Consider the following 20,813-nt stretch of genomic DNA (forward strand, 5'->3'; position numbering starts at 1 on the left):
AGTACCTCTATGGATCATGTATGCGTCAATGTTTGATACCACCAGCAAGTAATTTTGGTGTCACACATAGAGAGTCAAAGGGATAATACATGGAACACAAAAGTTTATATTGGTTCTGGTGCGGTGCCCTATGTCCAATGAAGGAGATAAATTGTATTGCTTGTGCACCAAGTTCTTGGTTCAATGTTGTGTTGTTGAATGTGTACGATTGATTGCAGGCGACCCTCCCCATATAGGGGCTCCTCACCATGCCTTATATAGCATGGGGTGTTACTGTTACATGTAGACATAGCGGTCAGTGGGAAACTATTGCTCTACAATATATAATCATATTCAAATATCTAGGACATTTTGGCATGTGTGGTAGTGTATGGATCGGAGATCAATTGCTAATGCTAGGCCTCACAATGCTTAAAGAATGAAGACATCTGCAATGGTTGATGGCAAGATGATCAAAGAACTTAAGATTGGAGAAGGAATCAAGAAGTCAAGTGAAGCACTCAGGGACTGAAGATCAAGTGGATCATAGAGGAATCAAGTGTTGCAAGCCTCTCCCTCATATGTAACTATATATTATTAGTGTTTCTTTCATATCCACCTTTTTAATAGGCCATGTGGATTTGGCCCGAGGGAGAGAATGTGTGTGGAGAGGAGTGGCATGTGGGGCCCATTGCCACATGTCATCAGCATAATGGCCTGATGTGAACATTTTTTATAGTTACATGGTCAAAATAAAATTTGATTTTAGAATATTAGGGTCAAAACTAAACTCTAACTATAGTTGATGGTAAAAAAAATAGGCTTCTTCTTAACGATAATGAGAGAGGATAGGAACTACTATCCCTGGAAAATGTAAATTTTACTCGTCGAATCATTTACGTGTACTTCGCTTTTCCATTGGCCAAAAAGAGGTACACTTCCCCTCTCGATTAGGGCTTCATCAATGAAGGCTAACAAGTTTATTGGCCTCAACTAAAGCAGGAGTACATGTAGATAAAAATGCCAAAACTCACAATGGAGACAACTTCATTGCTCTGATGCAAGCAAACACCTTTACCTGTTTCCCTGACGTGAGTGACCAGCTTTATTTGCTGGGGACCATTGGAGGCAGCTGCTTCCCTTGCTACAACGCGCGCTCCAAAATTAGCTCTACTTTTTTGTCAGATGGAGCTATTGTCTCCTCCGCAAGATGTTATACTTCCTCCATCCACGAAAGAGCCAATTTCTAGAGTTATCTTAAGTCAAACTTTTTAAACTTTAATCAAATTTCTAGAAAAAAATACTAAGATTTATGCTATCAAATTAGTATCATTAGATTCATCATAGAACATATTTTCATATAATGTGCATTTTATATTATAGATGTTGTTATTATTTTCTATAAAGTTAGTCAAACTTTAAAAAGTTTGACTAACACGGATCCTAGAAATTGATTCTTTCGTGGACGGAGTGAGCACCATGCCGCGGGACTACTACTCATGATGATGTGGACTTAAAAGAGCAAATGTGGAGGTTGGGGCACCGGCAGCTATCCAGGTAAGCGCGTTGGGGAAGCCCTTAGCGTAGCGATTGGCTAGATGGTGTTGCATTGCATGACGTCGTTCCTATGTTGTGTTCTTCCCTTGCTACTTTTTTACTTTGCAATTAACGTTTTTCTGTTACTAATTTATAACCAGCAGGGGTACGGTGCGAGCCCTTCCCGTTTTCCTGAAGATGGATTGTGACTGAAAAAAAAATGTAAAATCGACAGATCAAATCCAGATTCGGCAGTAACAACTGCTGTTATAGATTCAGATAATCAGATTCCTCCTCCTTGAAGAATTAATATCACAAAGACTTTACGGGCAACCTGCGTGCAAGTTACAGATTGACCATAGATATGCAGAGCTGATTTCTGCAGCTGGTACGTACATATTACATACACATACCCCGTACGCTTTTAGTTGCAATACGGCGTATATATGACTTCTGAAACTGAAACCTCAACAAGAAGCTTGCTGAACCTGAGTACGTAGTAATTTTCTGTTAACTACTAATCCGGCCGGTAGTAGTGCTTGCTTCTCTCACTAATTAAATTACACTGCATTACATTACATAGAGAGTGAAAAAAAAAGAAATAAATAAAGAAAGAAGAAAAGAAAAGAGAAAAACTAATTGAAGTGACAACAAATGTCGGAGCAAGCAATGCAAGAGGGAACTAATTAAGGTAGTGCCGGTGGATGGTTTTTGTTTTCGTTTTGGTTTCCGTTTCCGTTTTCCGGCCGCTTAATTAAGGCTAGGCTAACTCAGCTTGAGCTGAGCCTCTCTTTGAGAGGCAAGCCGGCCGCCGGCAGCTAGCAGCTAGCACGCGGCAGCTGCGAGCTGGTGATACGTTCTTTTCTTGACTTGTTTGTGTGGCTGTCCGGCCGGCTGGGACGGTCGGTGGCTCCCGCCCCTAGCTAGCTGTTGACCTCGTCCAGGTCCGAGCTCGACCCGTCCGTGACGCAGCTGCTAGCGGACGACGGCGACGCGGCGACGGCGGCGGGGTGGGCGGCCGGCACCGCTCGCCTCCTGCTCGGCCTGCTGCTGCTGCTGCCCTTCTGGAAGACGCGGCAGACGACCCACTCTCCTTGAGCTTGAGCCAGGCTGCAGCCCTGCGTGTGGATGACCCAAAACGAACTGTCAGCGTCAACATCAAACAAGCAAAACCAGCGACACTTTTTACTTCGGCTTATGTGCCGAATCTATCGGCCATCCAACGGTATTTTTCTCTCGTAATAAAGATAGCTGCAAGGAGCAGTACGATAGCTGCTGAAACGACCGATCGATGCTGCAAACTGAAAGGAGACTACTGTAGTGTGTATGTAGGAGCAGGCGTTGCCAATCAGACAGAGCAGCTACTACTACAGGCCAGGCAGTGAGTGATGAAGCACATTGCTGCTACTGCACATACAGATTCAGTACTGTGCGAACCAATAATCGATCATCGATGTGTTTAACTCCGGATCGAGTACTCGAGACGACAGGCCACACCACAGCACAGGACAGGATCATGTCTGTCATCAAGACGGACGCACGATCGATGACCGCCGATTACTGCTCGTGCAGGTGCCTTCTAGTACCTCTGCACGGGCGTGTATGGCTACTGATGAACCAACACCGAGTGCCGTGCCGGAGCGGCCGCTCTGCACTCCCATCCATCTTATTAGGCTCGCAGATTTTCAGCAGCGACCGTTGATGTTGATTTGTTATGAGAGAAAAATACTGTTATCTTTTGATGTGAGACTAACTCTTACAATGAGTCAATTACTGTATCATTCTTTCACATGTACGACCGACCGGTAATATTCATCCTCACCAAATTGATCGGCGGGTGTGGTGGTGTGGGATAGATGCAGTAGTGTATTTGCAGGCTAATGAAGGCGTCGTCGTCGTGGGAATTAAAGTGCCAGTAGTTCAGGCGCTGCTGGTTTGGTTGATTGGTTGGCTGGTTTATGGTGGGGGTTGAGGGACAAGCAGAGAGATCACACGCCGGAACGGAATAATCCGATCGATCTGAGCAGAGCAGCTACTACTACACAAGCAGCAGCATCTAGCAGCAGTACTGATTAAGTACAGCTACCACTCGGTGTCGGCATAAATTTGCAACCACCAGGGTATATATATGATAGCAGCCAGCACCCAGCAGGCGATTAAACACAGCGGCCGGTTTATGGCTGATCTCGACAGCCCATAACTATAATTAACGACGATGGATGATCCATAATTAATATTTCATCACCCAAAACAATTTTACTCCTTTTCTTTTTCTTTTTTTTGCTGGACACTGAAAACGATCGAGTTTTTCTTGTGGTGTTCAAATAAAACAATTAATTAACCAAGCATGATTTTTCTTCTTTTTTATTTAACAAAAAAAAGTCTCCTGCTACAAGAGTACATTCATAGCTTAACATTAGCAGGATTGCTAGTTCATTAGTAGTCGATCAAGTTAATTAGGGTTGATTAAATTAATATAATGGAGAGAGAGAGAGAGAGAGAGAGAGAGAGAGAGAGAGAGAGAAGAGAAGACGAACATGGATGCATGATTTTGTTATTATATGCACATAACGTGATCATGCCAGACTGACAGCAGGTCTGATTAGGTAGGAAACCTCCAAGAGATGGATGTGCCAAGATGAACAACTTTACACTGGCCACTGGGTGCATGCTCCACCATCTATCTACTCGCCGGCCGGCCTAGCTAGCTATTCTATTTCTTCCCCATGGCTAAACTCACCTGCTATAGTGCTAGCTAGTTCATCCTCCCTCACTCTACATGCATCTGAGCATCTCTCTGCTAGCTACATGTTCGTAATCATCCCTCAAAAAAATCCCTAATCGTAATCTCAGCTCACAGTCGATCGATCTAGCTCCTCAGATGTTACAGTTACTGTGACCTAATTAGCATAACTTTGAGCGGTTAATTATACGCTGTTACTGATTGCATGCAGCTTTGCCACTGCAATCAGATCAGTTAGAAGATCGATCATCGATGATTTATTATGAGAGAGAGAGAGAGAGAGAGAGAGAGAGAGAGAGAGAGAGAGAGAGAGGCAGAAGCATGCACGCGCTGCGTATATGGAATTATGGAGAAGAATCACTCACGTTCTTGTGCAGCGGCGCGGCGAGGCGGTACTCGTGCATGACCCAGCCGGTCGTCAGGGCCGCCGCCGCCGACGACGCCGCCTTCTTCTTCCGCCGGGGCACGAACGTCATCGCCCTCTTCACGCCCACCAGGAGGCTCCCTCCGCCGCACGGGCGGGGCAGGACCACCGGCTTCTCCTTCCCCGACGGCTTCCACCGCCCGCTCGCCGTCGCCCTAGCACCGCCGCTCTTGCCGGCGCCCGCTGGCCGCACAGCGAAGAAGTACTTCTCCCCCTCGCTGCTCGCATCTGGAGCAAAAAAAGATTGCAACTTTAGTTCTTTCTCGATCTTAGTGACACGACGATGTTCGTTGGAAGCGTCGTGGCTTGGCGTGGTGCAGTACCAGGGCCAGGGACGACGACGACGTCCCAGGGGTCGAGGCTGTAGAGGTCGCGGACGACGGGGATGACGGCGGCGGGGAGCGGCACGCCGAAGGCCTTGCGCCGGAGGTACTGCACCACGAGCTCCTCGTCCGTGGGGCGGAACCGGAACCCCGGCGGGAGCTGCCGCAGCGCCTCCACGCCGCCGCCGGCATGCCTCACCAGCACCGGTGCTCTCTCCGCCGCCATGTCCAAAAAAGGTTCCTTTTAATTTACCACCGGCGCTTTACTTCAGCTGCTAGCTCCTGTCCTACTGTGCTGCTCTACACCGCTACCGCTAGCTCTAGTAAGCAGCTAGCTAGCTAGCTATAGCACACACCTGCGCGTGCACTGCTCGCTACCTAGCTGCGCCGCTACACGCACCACAGCTTAGCTGCTAGCTTAGCTACCTCCTGTTCAGGGGGGCAAGCTGAGCTCTCGCAGCTTCTCTGATTACTTAGCGCGCGCGCAGGACGCGTGCGGATGCTCGGACCTCGGAGCGTCCATGGCGAGCGAGAGATTGGACAGAGAGGGAGGGAGGGAGAGAGCTGGGGGGGGGGGGGGGGGGGGGTGTGCGGGTGTGCCTGAGGCTCTGGGGAGGAGAGAGGAGGGGGAAAGGGAGGCTTTATAAGGGCGCCCTGTTGCGTCAAGCTTACTCCATCTATTATATCCTCCTCCGATCGATCCCTCCTCGCTCGGCGCCTCAGATGAACGTATGTACGCCATCGGTGCCTTCTCTGATCTGACAAGCTAGCCCGTCCGCCCACTCTGCACCGGCATCCCGGCCGGCGAAGTCCACTGTCGTCAGCCTCGATCGTTCTCGCGCGCCGGCCGGTTTCGTGAACTCCTTCCAGAATCTCCCACGAAGTTACTTGGCCGCTCACACTACAGCGATATGTGAATCGTGCAAACTAACACTGTTGCTTGCTCCTTTTTTTTAATTTTTATTTTACCTGTAGCTACCGGCCGATAATAATTCATCCACCGATTTGTTTCGTGGTTTAAGGGCCCTACTATTTGCATTGTTTTCCTTCTCTGCTGTCTGGCGCCAGTAGTAATCCCAGTTGTTCGATTTTGGATGCATGGGGCTGTATAATGGTTGCTTAAAACAGAAGTTAATTGAGAGACTCTAATAATCGAAATAGGTCTTGAACCATATGCTACAATACCTGTTAAACTTTAACAACTTTAACCAAACACTCTCTTATTACATCGTCTGGCATGTTTTGTTGTGCGCTAGTGGCGGAACTAGAGCTTGGCGACCCTAGGCGCTTGCACGGGATCCAACGACGACGCATGTTTGGGCCTTAATCGCAGCACCCTTTGTCTAAAGCTTCAAAATATGACTTCATCAGTCACCTTAAGGGCACTCACAATGCAAGACTCTATCATAGAGTCTAAGACAATTAACTGCATATTATTTATGGTATTTTGCTGATGTGGCAGCATATTTATTGAAGAAAGAGGTAGAAAAAATAAGACTCCAAGTCTTATTTAGACTCTAAGTCCACATTGTTCGAGGTAATAAATAACTTTAGACTCTGTGATAGAGTCTGCATTGTGAGTGCCCTAAGTTTCTTTCGGGCTCCATTCGAGTGATGAGTAGCTACTGTTATAAGTCCATTTGATTTCAAACTGCAAAATGACTTTTAAAGCTAGGGAACTAGCAAAAGCTGACACAGCTTCTAGTTTTATTTTAACTAAAACTACTAGCTTCTCATCTAGCTTGAAAAAACAAGGCTTTTAAATTTGTATTGCCAAACCAAGTTCAACAAAACCAGGGTGCCAATAGATTTTAAGCTCTTGCTTCCTAGTGATAGTTCACACACCCTCTCCCTCCACTTTTTCATTCACCCAAACTCCCCTCACCTCATCATGCCACACAAGCAACCCTTCTTGACCCATCGTGTGTCGAGACATCTAAGATTCTAATGGCTAAGCTAACCAATCATAATAACGTCCCTACTTGGCCCTCTCCTTGTTTGGCTCACCGTCATACTATCCCCATCCTTCCATTACCCTCTGTCTCCCTCAGTTAAATCAAAGTCAAACCGTTGTAGGCCAAAAATTGGGTGGCTTTGGAGAAGCGACGCGGGGAGAGGCTAGTTCAATATGCCAAGGTCGAGCTCTTTGACTACAGCAAGAGCTTCGGATAAGGTGAGTTTGAATTGAATGGATGACGGTTGTAGTGCCGGAGTAGAGCTAGGAGTTGGTTTAGGGCGGGCAATGCAGGCCTTGATGAACTGCACTGTGATTCGCATTGCAGACACTAAGAGATGTGACAAATGAAAGGACAATCTGCCCCTTCTTTGTTGAAGTTAATGACACATCACACATGGGGTTCATAACATTTCTCCAATAGTAAAGGTATAGTGAAAACCTAGGATGGCAAACACCAACTTTGTTTGCTAGAAACTAAAACTACATAACCAATAGTAGTGAATGTCCTAAACAGATGAAACAAAATTTGCCATTGATAAAGTCCCGTGTCCAGCCATGAATCTTAGTAGTAAGACACATAAGTGAACAACATTTGAAGCATACAAGATACTACAAGAAGCTTGGATCTATCCTGTAGCTTGAGCGAGGTCATATGTTGTAAGCCAAGCAGCAAGGCAAGCTAATAAGATGTAGTCCCAAGGTAAGTAAAATCGATAATGGTAGAAGAACGACAACACATGGGTATGAAGCAAATATAGACGCGGGAGAGCAAGAGCATGTTTGGCACAACTCCTTAAGGCTCTGGCTCCTCTTATAACAACAACTATATATATAGATAGAGACACTGTTCACAAAAGTTATTTTTTCTCTCTCATCAGTGAAATAAGCTAGGAGCTAGATAAAGCCCTGGCAACATTTTTTTTGATGGAAAGCCCTGCCAAATATAGCCTAAAACATTTTTTGGGGTTGGGTATGTGGGTCCTGTTTGGGTGGGGTTAGGGGGGGTGTTATATATATACGCTAAATCATATTGGGTCAAATTGTATGCTATCATGCAATGAGCAAATAAAGGCACTTTCTTTAGTTATTACAAGAGGAGAATCGAACCAATTTACTAGAGAATCTGGGTCCAAAAAACATATAAATAAACCATACAATACAAAGTAGAGGGTATTGCCTGCTTTGAACACCGGTGTTAACATATGCCCAATGGATGTATCTCTGACTTTTTATTATCTTTTTGGTACTTTTGTCCATGAACCTAAAAAAAAAATTGCTAGACGACCCTACGTACTTCCAATGAGGCGCGGGAAACGTGAAGCCGTGTAACAGCTGAAACCACAGCGAATGAGATACCCTCCTCTACACCGAATCCGACGTTGCTTAACAGGCATGGTTTTCTCCAAAATTAATCAGTCTGCCCGTCCGGCAGATTTGGCGCTAGCTATGGCTAGTGTCTGTACTTGTTGCTGCCCTCAGCCACGAACCAACGCAACACACACAACTGCCCTCCATTACCACTACCACCCCACTGGACACACATGCATGCGATGCAAATTAAATATATATACATATATAACAAAAGGCAGCAGCTGGCTGGCTAGCATATCTCCTCTGCATGCTCTGAATAATTAACCTGTGCTGCCGGGTGTCGATCCCACCATTACTATATGTCTAATCGAAGCCGTGCAAGCTACTGTCAGTGGGGCGTGTGTGTGTGTGTGCGTGTGTGTGTGCAGTGATGACAGTATCGGATTTGCTTGCAGGGCATCTCAATCGGTTGTTGGTTGCATGTTTGCATATGCCCTTGCCCTGCCTTTCCTTGAGTTCCTCTTTTTCTTGGCTGCATTGCATTGCCATTGCTCATCCCCTCCTTTCTTCGCGCTTTGCTTAATTAGGAGCATGCATGCATGCTTGCTTCCTTCTCTCTTTTTTTTTCTCTCTTCGCCGTCCTCCTCTTCCTTCCCTCTTTTGAGCACCTGCATGCGTGCATGCCTTTGCACCGCCGCCAAAATTCCTTTAGGGAGGACGTGGGGCCCACACCGGCGTTGAGGTGGGCCCTGACGCAGAACAGTGCCAGTGCACTGCACGGTGCACGGCTATAGGCCTAGTACCTTAGGCTAGTCTCAATGCATAGTTTCATGACACAGTTACCAAGACTATAAACTAGGTAACCGAGCCAGATGAGTTTCATAGAGATGAAACTCCTCTCTCATCTGATGAAACTCCTTTATTTAATGACCCTGCCAAGTCAGCAATTTTGCTTATGTGGCATCCTAATTAATGTGCATGACACTCTCATAAAACATGCATTGAGACTGGCCTTAGCTTGCTAGGAGTATATGGCATCTGATTCTTTTCTTTGGGTTGCTGTACAAAACAAGCCTACCTGTCGTCTGCCCGCACTGCAAGTAGCTAGCCGTACGTCTAGTAGGCTCGACAGCAAGTTGTTGTCGTTGGTTGCTGTTCTCAAGGGGTTACTTTTATATATATATATATATATATATATATATATATATATATATATATATATATATATATATATATATATATATATATATATATATATATACACACACACGTAGGAAATAAGAAAATCCATCCTTGTGGTGTTTTGTTTGGGTGGTGGCGCGTCAAACATGCATGCACATGTCACAACATCCAAGGAACGGTCAAGAAACATTGCCACCTTGGCTAGTAAACCCTCAGCTTTGTCACTGATTACCTGTACTAACTTCACATTAATCTATCCACTAGTTTATGCATGTAGTAGATGTCATCAATTAATTAAGAGGTTCATCAACTGTGCATTATCACCATGTGCTACATTCAGCAATACCGCTTATTTTAGAAAACCATACGTACATTCAGCAATACCGCCTATTAGAGAATATCATACTTAGTGTATGATGCCAGGTTGTGGTTCCTTTTTTTTTTGGTAAAACGAACCGAATAGAGAGCTGCCGATTATATTAATAAAGGAGGAGAACTGCTGAATACAATAGTAAAAGAAGAAGCTCATATCGGACAGAACAACATCCCCACAAGAGAGAAGCAACAACAAACCACACATGGAACTATTCATCATCATAGAGCTACAAACCACGCACGATATCTCTCATAAACAAGGTCAACAAATATAGTGGCGCAATTTGCTCATGTGTGTCCCTAACACCAAAATGATGAAACGTGTGCAGATCAGAAATCTGGCGGTCACACATTTCAGACCGTACCACAGGCTCTTGATAATAACCTTTATTTATTTGGCAATTGCAAAAGGGGCTAGTGCATGTTTGCTATACACATGAACAATGACATCAACCATATGTCACAAAAGAGGGAAGCATGCAAACAAGCAAAATGGTCACATTGGTCGTCCAAACGTCGCCATTAACGTGACAGGTTAATGCTAATCTTGGAGTAACTCCAACAAAGCCGACTCATGCACATGTTTTGTAGCCGTTCTGGATTAGAACGGCGATGCATGCATTATTACGACATCAAAGCAGAAACGCTACACGTACACAATCCAGGTCCACACGCACTTAGTCGCTGCGCACAAGCAATCGCCGTTGTAATGTAGGCTGACATGTGGGCCCGCATGCCATATGTAAATTCAGCTTAGCTGGTGTCATCTGGCAGTGATAGATAGATTGTTGAAAGGAATTGTTCGCAAGGATTTCGTGACAAATATATATGGCTTCCTTTGTACGCGAAGTGTATTCACAACAAATAAAGTGACACATCTTTAATTGGTGCTGTCAAAATCTGTTTTTTTTTCCTTCTTGACACGGGTAACTTGTTCCATGTGACTTCTTTGAGATATACTAGGAGTTCTTTTTTCCGTCGCATGGTTTTCACGGCGGCTTACTTTAACCAACTTGTCGTGGAAACAACCACAAAATCTCCTCCCATTTGTCAACGAATTATCCTCTGTTGACGAGCGCCACGATAAATACGAACAATTTGCGCCTTTTGGCTTTTTTTTATATGTATATGCGTATAAAGCGACAATGATTTTTCAAAGAATTCACTGAAAGCACGTTATCTCAAGTGCCGGAGAAATGTATCCAAGCTGTACCTTTCAAAGTTGCCTCGGCAGAGGGGACAACGCCCCAATAACAAATCTAGAAAATAAAAACCCAAGTCTAATAGTTAGGTCCTGTTCGGTTCGAGACCGTAAATTTTACCGTCTATTACATCAAATGTTAAAACACATGCATGAAGTATTAAATGTAGATTATTTATAAAATTATTAGAGAATAATTTGTGAGATGATTGTTTAAGCCTAATTAGTCTATGATTGGACACTAGTTGTCAAATAAAATAAAATGCTACAGTATCTGTTAAACTTTAACACCCTCAACCAAATATCCTCTTAAATACTCCAGCCGTTCTAAACTGTAAGTCATTTTAGTTGTTGCTTCTTTAGATACGTAGATTTTATTATGCTGAAATAAAGTATATCTAGCTACGTAGCAAAATCTATAGACTTAGAAAAACAGAACAACTTATAATTTGAATGCCAGAGCTTTACTCCCAGCTCAATTAGAGCTTCACTGCAAAGGGCAGAAGGCGGTAACAAAGTGCCCCCTGTCAATCAAGAGCAACAAGCAGATTGCCACCCAACCGTTGTCGCACATACCAACCTCTAAGCGGGGCGAAGTACTGCTCATGCAGAGGATGGGCATCGCATCATCAGAGGCTCCACAGTTCCTTTCGTGTCCAAGGGAGCATACGGCGCCATTTTCAATGGGAACCTGACACCGAGCCAGGTAAAGCCCTAGATAAGTTGTTTCCAGCGGCTAACACCAGGACAAGTAGAAAGCTCTTCTCAGACGCCGGAGAAGGACCGCGCAGCCAACAGTCGAGGTGCCTGGCCTCGTAGGTTGTATATATTTATGTAATATTAAAGCTTCGAGTGGTTTGCTAGGATGGTCCAGTTTACAGCTATAAGACCTCCGAGTGCGCTCCTTAGAAGCACGTCGCTTGTATGACTTAACTGTTCTTCTTAATTATAATGATACACAAATCTTTTGCGTATTCGAGAAAAAATAGAGTGTATTATGTGGATTTCTACCAAAACTCTTAAAATGCAATTAAATCCTGGTGGGCAGCAGATGAGGGTCACTTCTCCATTTACATTACAAGTTGGGAGCTAAAAAAATCCTGCTCTTCACGGCTCCTTGTTGCTCCCATTCAATCACTAGTGGAATCACATCAGAATCGATCCTCACCTCCCTTCCCCCTAATCACTCCACCGGAGAATCAAGAAGCAAAGATCACGAAGAGAAGCTCTGCCAACTCGTCCCAAGGTTAATCAATTTACAACGTAGAGAGTAGTATAATCAATGATTAGTGGTACCTTTTCTACCTACGTAGAATTGAACTAGCTTCTTTTTCAATTCCTTATATTCCAAACTAAACTTGATTTAAAATTTAGGACTACAACGAACAGCTACTCTCATCTATTATTTTCACAACAAATTAACACCGGCAATGTTGGCCTACAAATATTTTCTTGCCTCGTCAAATATTTTTTTATAGAAGCCTCCTCATATATTGGACCAAAATATATAAAGAAACAAGCTAATAATTAATGTGAGAGGTAGAAAATAAGAGTACGAATAAAGAGTGCATCAGTGATGGCATGCTTACACCAGATCCACCTCAACGCCACCCCTGCCCTACAACATTAAAAAAAGAAAATCCATAGCGTTTAGTTTTGTTGCACTCTGACGCGAAATGTCTGTACGCTGGCCGGAGGTGCCCAGGGCAGCAATGGCCGGACAGCGACGCCAAACAAAACAGCTAGCCTAGTACTAGTAGCCAGTGGCACACTAGATAGTGCTCTGTGGGCCCCACCGCCTCTACTATACCCTTTTATTTTTTTGGATGAAACCTTTTAATTTTTTTTGGCTGTGCTTTATTTAATTCGTGCAAAGAGGTTTTTATTGTGCCCCTGATTGGAAGAAAAGGAGGGCCAATCATTGGTCGCTTATCCCCTTTGGCCCGGCTCACTGGAAAACCGGATCATTGTGTTGCCACTCCCTCGATCACCGGATCATTGCCATAGAAGACTCGCCAAATCCAATGGATAAGAGCGTCTCCAAGAGATTAGCCAAATCATTTTCTAAAGATAAATTTAGCTATTGTTGAAAAAAAAAACGTCTTCAACAGACTCTGTAAATGACTCTTCAAATTTAGCAGCTCTCCGTCCCACCTTATTTGCTCTCTACTTTTGGATAGTCTACCTCACTAGCCATTCTTTTACAGAGTCTGTTGGAGTACTCTAATATCTTTTTGTGAAATCTATTTTAGAGAGTAGCTAAATTAGTAAATTTGACTAGTCTTTTTGGCTAATCTCTTGGAGATGCTCTAAGAGCACCCTCGAGTTATATCTTTGATCACTAATTCCTTCTAGATTACTTTTAAAACCCTACAGGTTTATAACATTTTGCTGAGTTTTTTTTTTCAATACTACTATATACGAAGTAGTTCATCAATCTATACTCATGCACAGACAAGTTAGAGCATCTCGAAGAGTTTTCAAAGCCCATTTCTAATCTTGAATTTTTCTTGGCAAGATTAAAAAAAGATTCTGCAACAACTGTTATCTTAACCTCAAATCTTTCCACACATAGAATGACGATCCAATCGCATAACAAAATATAAGCACATATCCATTCTGCAATTTGGAGGTGGAAGCATATGGGAAAAATGTTGGGAGTAATAAAAGACAATAGCTACACGTGATACGTACTTTGTGGGCGGGAAAGTCTTATCCCCTTTTGGGTTGCTCAAAATGTTGGGAGTAATTAACCCCCTCTTTTGTTTCTTCAGCTAGCATGGAGTCTCTGCACTAGACTACGCCACTCGTGCATGTACAACTTATGTCTAAACTCTTCACTATTGATGCAACACCGGACAATCAAATCTTTCAAAAAAAAATTGGAGGTGGAAGGATATTGGAAAAAGAAAATAAGGAGTAAGGACATGATTCCTAATGCAAATGTATAAGAGAGAGAAAGTTTAAAAATGGTTGGGATGATTTGAAAAACATCTGAGATTTCTAATGTAAATTTGTCTTCTATCTTTTAGGAGCTAGATTTTTGAAAAGGTTAGAGAACACAAGAATGCTCCCAACCCTTTTTAGTCACTTGGAAAACCCATAGATTTGTCCATTGGATTTGGCAATTATTGGAGATTCTCTTATATATGGGGCATAAAAATATAAAGCATGGTCCATAAATTTAGTATCTATGGCTAGGCTACAACTAATCAAACTTTCATAATTTCCACTCTATTCATTTTCTAACATAGATACTCTGCAATCCCAGCTACCTATTACGATAGACTTACCAAATACTCTATATGTTTTCATTCATATACATAGTTTCCCCTCCTTTATTTGACACCTTTGTGTCTTCGACATGTTTTAGTTAAAAATCTTAGCTTAAGTTATATTGTATCAACTCTTGTTAGCCCATGTGTCATCACGTCATGAATCTAGATTTTGACTTCTACATTTTGTCCTTATTAATTGTTGTAATTTTTATCAGTAAAGTTAAATTCTGGTGCTTATTTTACCTTTTATTAAAAATCTCCTTTTATATTTTACTCTTTGTTACTCCCTGCGGGACCAAATTTTAGGTTGTGTTAAAAAAAAATCACCTCGTCCATTCCACACTACAGCACAGGCTAAGGCCTAACCCCACTCGTGGTTGTCCTCATGTCGGCTACGGTGCCACTGTATATTAATGAAAAAGAGTTCGAGAATTTTCTCAATCTATGTGAGAAGATTTTCTTTTTAATGCAATTTCCAGCATTGTCTTAGCCCCGCAGGTCAAGTTTTTTAAAATTTCTTCTGTTAGAGAATGTTGTATGTATTATTGTTTCTTAAAAGTTTAGGTGCTTATTAACGAGTTATGACTAAACTATCAATTAAGACATGGCACAATATTTTGAGACAAAATATATAAATTTGTCTAAACTACTCGGTACGTGGTCTAATCCAATTATTGATCATTTTAACTTTGTTTTATGTTAAAATATCTAACTTTGACCAAGTTCATAGAAAATTACACTAGCATATACAACAACTTGAAATTAGTTTCTTTAAATTTCCATGAAACATGTCTCGGTAGTGTATTTTTATTTAAACCCATAGATTTTTTAAACATATTTTCATGATATTTTTGTCGAAGATAAAGGAAAAGTTGATTTATGACAAAGCTAAAGTGACCTATAACTTGGTACTGAGGTAGTAGCAACTTACATAATTTATTTTCATACATTATCAACACAATTTGTAACTAATTGTTATAATTTCTATAGAAATTTATATGTATTGCTCGCGCATGCACGTATACTTGTTTTGCATGACCACTGTCAATATGTACTTCAATAATAATATGAGTATATAAATTTAGAAACATTCATGGGTGTACATTATGGCTATTTCATTTTTTGAGTGGATGTTGGTAATTTAGAAGTAAATTTTAGGGTATACTGTAGTTTGTGTTTAATGATGGAAAATGTGGGCATATGTGTTTCTCTAAGGCATTATATGTGTTTTTCAGTCACCATACACGGATATTTCAGCAAGCGGGTCCCTCTATATTGATCTTACGAAACTCTACAGGCCAAATGACTGAAATGAGTGACTGAGAGCAACAAAGTAACAAAGAGCACACAGTTGTGTATCAGCATAATCCACCTGTTGCTAAAAGTGATTACACCAAATGCTCAGACAGGTATTAGACAGATCAAAGACAGATTGACGAAAAAACAGACGTGCTGTCATCATTAAACAGTAGTTTGCGTGGTTGGAACTTTTCCTGAAAATTTCAGGGCCGGGACTGGGAAAAAAGCAAAGGCAAAAATAAAGTCTTTTTCATGCCTCCTCTTTCCCCTTTGCGTTACTTTTCCACAAAACACGCTCAATTGGACCTTGCCCCTTTTCTGGTCCGTTCCAATTGTACAATGAAAAAGACTTCCGATTACTTCCAATTAAATCATATAAACAATTGATGGTTAAAAAACTTAAACAGAGACAATGAAGTTTTGTGGATTAACCTTGCTTCAAATAATCAACTGAAGCTGCAATAGTGTCCCCATCGAATTTACGGAATTTCCTTCTACAAGCTAGGTCCTCAGTCAATTGGTACAGTTAGCCAAGTTTAGGAACCATCACAAATTCTTGTCACAATTTTTTTTTCCTTTTCATTGTATTACAACTTGTAATGCTGTTTTTGAATCCTTTTTTTTTGATGTTTTTATAATAGCACAATAGGAGCTGAAAAAGTAATTCTAAAGATGCTCGCGTCAGGAAAAAAAAAGATAGGTTTTCTGAAATGAATGCAAGGACAAAAGCAATTCAAACATTCTGTTCACATCGATTTCAGTTAGTCTGAACCTTACGCTTCCCAGAACTGAATTCTCATCCCCAGGCCGGTTCCAAACACATTTCACCACGCAAATGACGAAACAGAGATCAGTTATAATATAGCATCACCCAGCACCAGGACGAATCCACTGAAAAGTTGAGAAGACAAAATTATTTATCATATATATATGATTTGCTCGATCTAGCGATGGTTCAGTTCCACAGCCTTTCAAAAGATCACTCACCTTTTTAGGGAAGTTGCCGTGCTGCAAAGGTTTCTTCTTCAGCTAGGAGTACTCTTTCGCATCACCTAAATGCTTCATGGATCCCCATTTATCTGAACCTCATGCATGCTGTCCTGCGTGGAAGCTGATAGCTCCACACGACAATGACGTTTATATTTTATTTTAACTTAATTCAAATCAAATGTCATATCAACAGGACATTTGATTCTGAGTACATGAAATGAAACAGGTTGAATTCCAGGACAAGCAACGTATATAATTACAGTTGAGTCCCCTCTCTAGACCATTATATATTAGTACATCATTGGCTCATAGCATAGCATGAACATGACTAGAACCCTTTTGTAATAAGAGCTTGATTTATGCAAGAGTTTGTAGTATATTGACAGATCATACGCTGTTCGTCTGTGTATTCTAGGAAATGGTGATACAAGCGCCGCAAGATTATCTGAGTTGTTGGATTTGAATTGGACAGCCAAGATAGAAACCCCCCCCATGAGTTTCTAGATCCAACACTCTAGAACCATGAAGCAATGCAAGCAACGCAAGGAAAGTACCATGGCAAGTACGAACGTACACGATTCCAGGAGTACAGATTACAAACTCTGGCCATTCCCCATAACTGAAATTGCGGCTACCTTTTGCTCATCCAATGTTCAGACATGGAGGCAAGGAAACGACAGGGGAAATAAAGTTTTTCCCATCATTTTTTTTACATATAAAAAGTTTGGCTATCTGATCTAGAGAGGGAAGTGCAGTCCAACACACAGTTTGATTGGATTGGTCAAAGGGATTGCTTCCGGTTGGGAGTAGAATATGCGGTGGTGACAAGTAGAGCGGGAGAAAGTTCAGTTATCTTTTCAGCAATCCTTTCTGAAGCCCTTTCTCAATATCTCTGGTGCCAGTTGCCACATTCTTTTCCTTGCTCTAGAGTCTAAACTCTAAAACATGTTAAATCTCCTTATTATCTCTCATTACACTTTTGATCATGTTGTCAAACGATTAGAGAAGCATGCAGCTACAAGCCTACAAAGAGGCAAACTTTTTATAATTATATGCAAGCTGTGTCCTAGAGATGCTAGGGAGTGGCTTGCCAATCTTGTTTTGCCTACTATACTATAATAGTTTGTGTCAGTTCAGGCTGAAGTTTCTGAGGCAGTTGTCAAGCATTGTGCAGAGGGATTCTCTCCTGGCAGCTTGTGATTCTCGCTGGCCTTAAAAAATGGACCAAGGTGACTAGGTTTTCTTCTGCTAACACGGTTTCAGTAGAAGATTGGAGATCTTGTCTAACTAACCAATCACCATTGTTGAATTATTAGGCTCTCACAGTCTTAAACTTGTATGACAGAGTCAATTGTGCAACGCCAGAAGCTATTACTTAGCTTGATGCATCATAAAGTAGCACTATATTCCATTTTCATCAGTGTGCAACAGGCAAAGCTGCAATCTAGTGCCTAGCAGAGTAACTTAATTGTTAGGAGTTAGTACCTAGGGTAAACAAAATTATTCCTTCTTCTTGAAAGTATAAATTGATGTTTATTCATGACAAGATATACTTTTTAAGTTGACATGCAGGGTCAACACTCAACACAGAGCTTTTAGTTCTTTGGGGGCAAAGTTGGGTAAGGGAGCCTTTTCCTTGACGCAGGAGACGAGCTCCTGAACCTGTCCCTGCCAAATACGTCGCATTTTGATTTCAGCGCATAGTTGAAAAACATGGGTCAAATGTTTTAATATGTTCTTTCAGCTTCTATACCTAAAAAGATACTTTGTATTCAAGTTACACTTCTTAACATATGTTTATTATAAGGTAGCCTTCTTACCCACCTCATCTGAAGTGCTTTTGCTTGGAATATGTCAACAACGATCTTCTAGTGGTCAACTAGAGAATATATTATACCATCTCTACCAATTGCTCATCTTTGAAATCTCAGAATTGAACATTTATCAATCAAGTAGGTATACAAGAGAAACCTGAAAACCAATTTCAGAAATAAACTTATCAATTGTACAGGAGAACAGTTTGAATAGTATGATGTGTACATGTTATCATATCTCAGATCAGAAATAAGGACAGGGTTAGGCAGAAGTTGGACTGCTCAAGCAACATGTCACCTTCAGCACTTGAGGCGAGCACTAGGCAAATATTGTTGACAGAACCCACAAATTGACCATGGTTGACAGCACCAAGGCAGGCGCAGGAGAAGAAGAAAAAAAAACCCACAACGGCATTTCTTTTCGTCGATTTGCTTTCCCCGATATCGGCTCAACAACACGCGACCTCATGGATGGCCAGGCTGATTCCCATTCAGCATGTTTTAGATTTTTTTTTTTGGAGGTAAGCATGTTTTGGATTAACTCGCGAATCTTGTGGGGCTACTGAAATCAGGAGGGAGTCGTTTCAGTTCACAAAGTCTATCATACACTCAGTGTGAAGTGATGTCACTAGCTTGTTGTTCCTTGAACAGAAAGCAAAACTTTCAAATCTCGCAGAAAATAGGCGGGCAAGCAAACTACTACCTATCAGCAGTTAGGTGAATGAGGACCAGTCTTGTGGAGAAGAGCTGGGGGAAAAATACCGGGCGTTTCCTCCATGGAGAAGCCACCTCCAGTTACCAAACCCTCGCTCCGCATCGTGACGTAGCGGCTTCGGCAATCCAGCATCACAATTCACAAGTCTGCAAGAGTTGAAACCCACAATCACCACGACAATGTGAACGTCAGAATTGAGCAGCACCCATTAGTGAAAGCTAAAGCCCTGCAAAATGCCCTTTTTCTTCAAAGCATGATGCATCACATTTGCACCTTCTGACCCTTCCCCTTTTCATGTTGCTTTCTCAGTCCCTGCATACTGCAGTGCGGCCCACACTGTGGATGCCTTTGGAGTGGGGCTGCATGCCTCCGGTGACCAAACCTGTATGGCCGATCTTGGCCATGAAGCAACTCTACGACTCTTGGCCACCCGGTCCTGAGGCCCGCCTGATCCATCCATCAATCCATCCACAGTGACAGGATCAGCCAAGAGAAATGCTCATCTTAACCACTGGTAAATCGTTGTGAGGTAAAAGCAACTCCAATCATTCAAAAGCTAATTGCCTTTTCAAGAAGGCAAAGAACACGCCATGCAAGCAATGACCACCCAACAGCCTTCATGTCTAATGGGAAGACAGATTAGGCAAAGCAGGGATGCCAGAATTAGGCTGTGGTGTGGTGCCTTTGTCTCGGGTCAGGTGCAGCCGGCGGACCCTGCCATCCCATGGATCTGCCAACGATCTGATCCTCTCCCCTTGCCCTCTGCCAATCTGCCCATCACGGATCGGGGAAGATCAGGTAGGGGAAGGGGCAGTCAGATAGCGATGGGCTGTTTGATCCTTTTCAGGTGTTATTAGGCCTGTCTGTTCTCGAGATCTTTCGGTCCTCCAATGGCCAGGACTAGTCCAGGAGAAGAGGAAGACATGAGAGGCAGCTTCTCATCATCAGAGCGCAAGTGCAGTGCTCGCTTTCCCTTGTGCTGACAGAGCATGCATGCTCGATGAGTCATCTGCAGACAACTTTTGCACGTGGGGATGCTCCGGATGGGCCACATGGATGGAGGTCAGGTCGGGTGGAGCACTGAATTGGTGGCGCACCAATGATTCAGGTCAGGTCGGAAGCAAGGGACTTCATGAATCCTGAATCCTGAGCGTGCAGTGCTTACATGTGCTTAAGGCCCTGTTTAGTTCGCCACCCAAAAATTTTTCATCCATCCCATCGAATCTTTGGACACATGCATGAAATATTAAATGTAGATAAAAAAATAAACTAATTATACAGTTTAGTTGAAAATCGCGAGACGAATTTTTTAAGCCTAGTTACTCTATGATTAGCCTTAGGTGCTACAGTAACCCACATGTGCTAATAACAGATTAATTATGCTTAATAGATTTGTCTTGCAGTTTCCTAACGAATTATGTAATTTGTTTTTTTATTAGTTTCTAAAAACCCCTCCCGACATACATCCAAAAAATTTTCATCTCCAATCTAAACAGAGCCTAACTGCTAGTGTGTGTGTATATATATATATATATATATATATATATATATATATATATATATATATACCCATAATGCTTTGCCTTTGCAGAGGCAGTGTATGACTCTGATCGCTGGACATGTGGTCGAGCAGAGCTCGTGCAGAGCTCCAGGACTCCAGTTCCTTAGGACTCAAGAGAAAGCGAC

The 20,813-nt window shown here is 42.5% G+C and overlaps 1 protein-coding gene across 1 annotated transcript; it reads right to left on the minus strand.

Moving 5' to 3' along the window:
• LOC8060937 (NAC domain-containing protein 18) lies at positions 1,796 to 5,593 on the minus strand. Its single transcript, XM_021464971.1, has 3 exons — positions 5,006 to 5,593; positions 4,624 to 4,910; positions 1,796 to 2,633 (listed from the first exon to the last, which is right to left on the minus strand). The coding sequence occupies exons 1-3, from the start codon at positions 5,229 to 5,231 to the stop codon at positions 2,439 to 2,441; spliced, it is 708 nt and encodes a 235-aa protein (XP_021320646.1). The 5' UTR covers positions 5,232 to 5,593; the 3' UTR covers positions 1,796 to 2,438.

The sequence above is a fragment of the Sorghum bicolor genome, chromosome 7 (genome assembly GCF_000003195.3).
Source record: "Sorghum bicolor cultivar BTx623 chromosome 7, Sorghum_bicolor_NCBIv3, whole genome shotgun sequence".
In the NCBI taxonomy this organism is placed as follows: domain Eukaryota; kingdom Viridiplantae; phylum Streptophyta; class Magnoliopsida; order Poales; family Poaceae; genus Sorghum; species Sorghum bicolor.

Coding starts and splice junctions, on each gene's coding strand:
- LOC8060937 (XM_021464971.1), bottom strand. CDS start 5,231: ATGGCGGCGGAGAGAGCACCGGTGCTGGTGAGGCATGCCGGCGGCGGC. Junction 4,911..5,005: donor CGTCGTCGTCCCTGGCCCTG/GTACTGCACCAC, acceptor TTTTTGCTCCAG/ATGCGAGCAGCGAGGGGGAG. Junction 2,634..4,623: donor CCGCGCCGCTGCACAAGAAC/GTGAGTGATTCT, acceptor ATCCACACGCAG/GGCTGCAGCCTGGCTCAAGC.